The sequence below is a fragment of the Aedes aegypti genome, chromosome 1 (genome assembly GCF_002204515.2).
Source record: "Aedes aegypti strain LVP_AGWG chromosome 1, AaegL5.0 Primary Assembly, whole genome shotgun sequence".
NCBI lineage: Eukaryota > Metazoa > Arthropoda > Insecta > Diptera > Culicidae > Aedes > Aedes aegypti.
Window position 1 is genome coordinate 40,447,510 of NC_035107.1, and position 4,378 is coordinate 40,451,887.

Sequence of the window (4,378 nt, forward strand, 5' to 3'; positions counted from 1 at the left end):
CCGCATTCCGTTGCCGTTCCGCTATCATTGCGTTTGGGCCTATAGGGTCAACTGTGATAATTACCTTTGTAGACGCGAATAAAGCTGTCTTCAGTGTCGTGTACATGAATCTAAAGGCCCAAACGCAATGATAGCGGAACGGCAACGGAATGCGGAACCGGTTCACCAGCATGAACTACAACATGCTTGTCGACTTGGTGTTGATTCACTTTCATTCGTTGATGGGTCAGTCGAGATAGTGTGGTTCATGCTGGCGAACCGGTTCCGCATTCCGTTGCCGTTCCGCTATCATTGCGTTTGAGCCTTAAGACTTAAGACTTAACTCAGCTATCACCAGGAAGAAGCCAAGGTAGCACTGAACGTTTGAGGTTGTAATTTTTTTCTAAGAAATAGAGACAAGTCGCTATTATCTGTCTTAAGAAAAGTTCTGTAAAAGGAAGCAAACTTCAAACTATGCTGTAGGAGATCAAGGACTGTATTTCCTATCAACTTGCGCGACTTGTTCAATACTAATGATTATTCTAGAATGTGCTTTGGAAAAAGCCAATGATAGTCTTCGCCCTGCTTTAGTATTCGCCCCCTTCAGACAAATTTAGACTTTTTTGTATGAAGGGGCGAAGATTAGTGCAAATTTCTTGAAGACTATATGTTTACCCTACTAAAACCGTACTATTCTAACAAAAATGAACTGAAACGTATCTAAACGCTTTAATAGAAGGAACCTTCTTTTAGCAGGTAGCATTCAGGTGTTTCCCTTTTATAGAATCGTCAATACAGGTACACACCAAGCACTGATTTTCTTTTCTAAATTATAAAAAAACGATATGCAGCTCAGGTGCACATCTTTTTTTCCGATTCTACATCGCTAGGCAAAAAAAAGCAAGAAACCGTCGTTACGAATCATGCAAAACACCTCAATCTGGGTGTTTGGTTTCCTGCACCAACAGTTAGAATACGAACCCAGGTGAAGGCATATAGTTACCTACAGTCAAACTGCCAAACGTAGGAAGAAGAAAACCTCCACACATCATAATAAACGAAACCGAGCGCAAAACAGTAAGGAAAAAAAACAAGCTTGGCTTCGGATGTAAACAAACCTCTGCGAGTTGCATCGAGCCAAAGCCAAAGCCAAAGGCACATCCACAACACACGTTTTGTCCGTTCGTCCGTCCGGCTGTCGATTCCGTCCTGGTGCAAGTTCTGGCTTGTCCCCTCGCGTATTCAATTCAAGCCGATTGCACGCAATCACTCCGTGGGGAAAGAGAAGGATGAAGCCGAGCGAGGGAGAATAGAGGAGGACAACTACATCCACACATTATGCAGCAGATAGGCCTCGTCGTTTTCCCTCGCTTTTTACCGTCAGACTGATCCCTTCTAGCGAGAGGCTTGGCCCCTAGAACGACAAACGCAGAAGTTCAGTTTCGTATCAGAGTTCAAAGCATTCAGACGTGTTTTGCAATCGCTCCTCGTCCAGTCGTTTTTCAATCAAGCCGTCGTTACTTACGTAGAATCGTGTGTTTACTTGTGAAGTGATCTTGTGTGAAGTGTTGTTCAAAGACTGTGGAAACATGGCAATCGCATTCTATATTCCCGCCATCGATGATGAAATCGAGAAGCAGTATCAGTTGCAAATGATGCAACAGCAGCAGCAGATTTTAATGCAACAACAGCAAAATCAGAACCAAATCAGTTCGCCACCGCCGTCGCCAACAAGTCCAATGGAGTCAATTCCACCAACTCCTCCACTGACTCCGACGATGACTCAAGTCAGCCTTCACCACAACCGCTACCATCTGGTGCAGGCCTTTCATGAGATTCTGTTCCGTCACGCTCAAGAAAGTAAGTTTCTTTAATCCGTTGCCAATCTCCTGAGCTCCCAACACATATGATTCATCATACTAATTCCGTCTCATTCATCTTCTCTCCAACAGATAACCCAACTCGTTCCCGCTGTCTGCTGTGCAACAAGCTATACTACTTGCTGCGAAAGGTGTATTAACTACCCTGTTAAGTTCCCGCCAAAAGCAAAACAATTCAAAGTTCAGTTCCAAAAGTTAACTACATAAAGTGACTTTACCCAAACGTTGTTCGAGCTGCTCCAGCGAAATGATGGGATATTCATTTGCGCGAACATGCCAACGCTGGATGCGGCCCTAGTGGATGTTCTGAATCCAGACAACGCCCCTCATTATCCCTGTGTGGATTGGGTCTTCCGATCAAGGAAGATAATGGTGAGTTTGATTAAAGAAGTTTTCTTTAAAGGAGTGATTGTAATGTGTGCGTTTTTTCCCCATTGTGTCATTACAGATTCTGACGTGTCCGGTTGGAAGCAACGGCGATCTTCGGGAACGTCACTCGGAGAGTAGCGCCCAGGTTGCAGTGTTTGGTTTGACGCTTCTTGAAAAAGAAGAACTTGGTGAAACTGAAGCAAATGTGTGATAATGGTTAGTGATAAATGTGAACAAGTGACACTCTAGACACTTTGCTGTCTTAAATAAATAGTAATTAAAGTAAGTCGTGCATGATGTTATTAGTTTGAAAGAAATTATCCCATGGCAGAATTGAAAGAAAAAGTGTGTTGTTGTGTATTTGAACTACGTTGTTGTTGCCTTATTGAACTACGCTATTATTCAGACTAGATTTATTTGTGTTTAATGAAGAATATTGGCGTCGGTTTACAGAATGTAAAAACAGACTACATTACCCGTTTTAAAATTCTGTTATTAATTATTTATTATTTATTTATTATATCACTCAAGGACATGTCTAGATTCTTTAATCAAACTTCGATTGGTACATGTGTGGAGTGAAATAAGACGAGTCGATTGAGGTGACAAATTCCGCCTCACTCCAATTTGACTAACATTAGTCGTTTCACGTCACGTCTCGCCTCAAACGCCACGCAGAATAAATACAAATTATATCATGAACTCCCAATAATTTGAACTTTAACTCATTCATACAATCGTGGATCATTTGAAGTTTCATTTTTATTTAAAATAGATAGTGGTTTTCAAGAAAACACATCATAATAAGTAAAAACTATTTAAAAAAACTCATTTGTACCATTTATCGTACACATTATACTCGAGTATACTACAGTATCATCAGTTCACGGTGTATTTTTGACAGTTCACGTTTTCCAGAACACTTTTTTAAGCGTGTAGCTTAACAGAACAAGAAAATCACGAATCAAAATCGTAGTTTGACATTTTTTTATATATTTTCTATTAAGATTTATGTTAAAAAGTTCTTATTTTTTTAATTCATTAAATTTAATAAAGAAGAGTTTTTAGTAGTGCTTATATTGAAACAATAATGCTACTATTGAAGCAAAAGAGCCTAAATTTAACTATCAAACTTTTAAACGATTAAACAATTGAACGATTCAACATTTGTTTTACATTTTTTCGACAAAATCAAGTTGCAAACCAATCGTAATTGGACGAATAGCTCAGGATCTTAATGGCAAAAAAATTGCAATGATTTATTGGTAAATGAAAACCGAATTTAGTACTGTACCTTCAGTGTCTAGGCGATCGTACTCCGTTTGGCATAATTGTTGTTTTGCATAATGACCAATTCCTTCTGCTTTTTGAAGAGGTAGAAATTGTTTCATCTCTAATATTCTGGTCAAAACGATATTCGAATGCGACATTTTTAAAAAGTGTAATACATATCACACATTTTCACGTTACTGTGGAGCGTATCCAAGCCGACCAATGCTTTCCGCCGCCGGACATTTATCCTCTTCCCGATAATGGGGTTGGGCTGTATGGAAAGAAACACAAGCGCCCCACAGCTTAAGAAACGAACGCTAAATAAATCCAAAGAGGGGGATTTGAATTCTAAACTTGTAACCAACTCAGTTGTTGGGTCACCAAGTGGCTCGGTAGCTTAGTTGGTAAAGCGCTCGTCTAGTATACAAGAGTCCTGGGTTCAAATTCCAGCCGAGCACGTGTATTTTTTTCATAATATGTCCATCTTTACCACGCGTAATGAGTTAATTAATTTAATAACCATGCGGATTGGATTACCGAACAGCTCAATATAAGCGTCAATTTATATTAGAGTGTACTGCCTCTCTGTAGTAGTCATGTCGTCACTTGAGTGAGAACGACACGTTGATAGCCTTCCCACATCTTTACTCTTCTACAATAAGTTGTTGTGGAAGCGATGTAGGTACGATAGGCAAACAGTTTCAACACTAAATAAATCGCACTCGCTCTTCCCGCGTGTGTAGTTAACTTTAGATGGATGAATATGGGTTATGAAAGGGGTCTGCGTGGTCTGTAGGGATTTGAATTCTAAACTTGTAACCAACTCAATTATTTGGTCACCAAGTGGCTCGGTAGCTTAGTTGGTAAAGTGCTCGTCT

General features: G+C 40.0%; 1 protein-coding gene and 1 non-coding gene across 2 annotated transcripts; both read left to right on the forward strand.

Moving 5' to 3' along the window:
- Window positions 1-1,356: 1,356 nt before the first annotated feature.
- Window positions 1,357-2,514, forward strand: LOC5563874 (POU domain, class 6, transcription factor 2). The gene is made up of 3 exons (XM_001648138.2): window positions 1,357-1,839; window positions 1,932-2,231; window positions 2,308-2,514. Exons 1-2 carry the CDS (start codon window positions 1,569-1,571, stop codon window positions 1,997-1,999), a joined length of 339 nt encoding a protein of 112 aa, XP_001648188.2. The 5' UTR covers window positions 1,357-1,568; the 3' UTR covers window positions 2,000-2,231; window positions 2,308-2,514.
- A 1,372-nt stretch (window positions 2,515-3,886) lies between these two features.
- Trnat-agu lies at window positions 3,887-3,958 on the forward strand. The gene has a single exon. It is a non-coding gene; the product is annotated as a tRNA-Thr (tRNA).
- The last annotated feature ends 420 nt before the right edge of the window (window positions 3,959-4,378 follow it).

Bases quoted from the DNA above. Each gene is read 5' to 3' on its own strand.
- LOC5563874 (XM_001648138.2), top strand. From the start codon at position 1,569: ATGGCAATCGCATTCTATATTCCCGCCATCGATGATGAAATCGAGAAG. The intron at 1,840-1,931 runs GTAAGTTTCTTT...TCTCTCCAACAG, and splicing joins GTTCCGTCACGCTCAAGAAA to ATAACCCAACTCGTTCCCGC.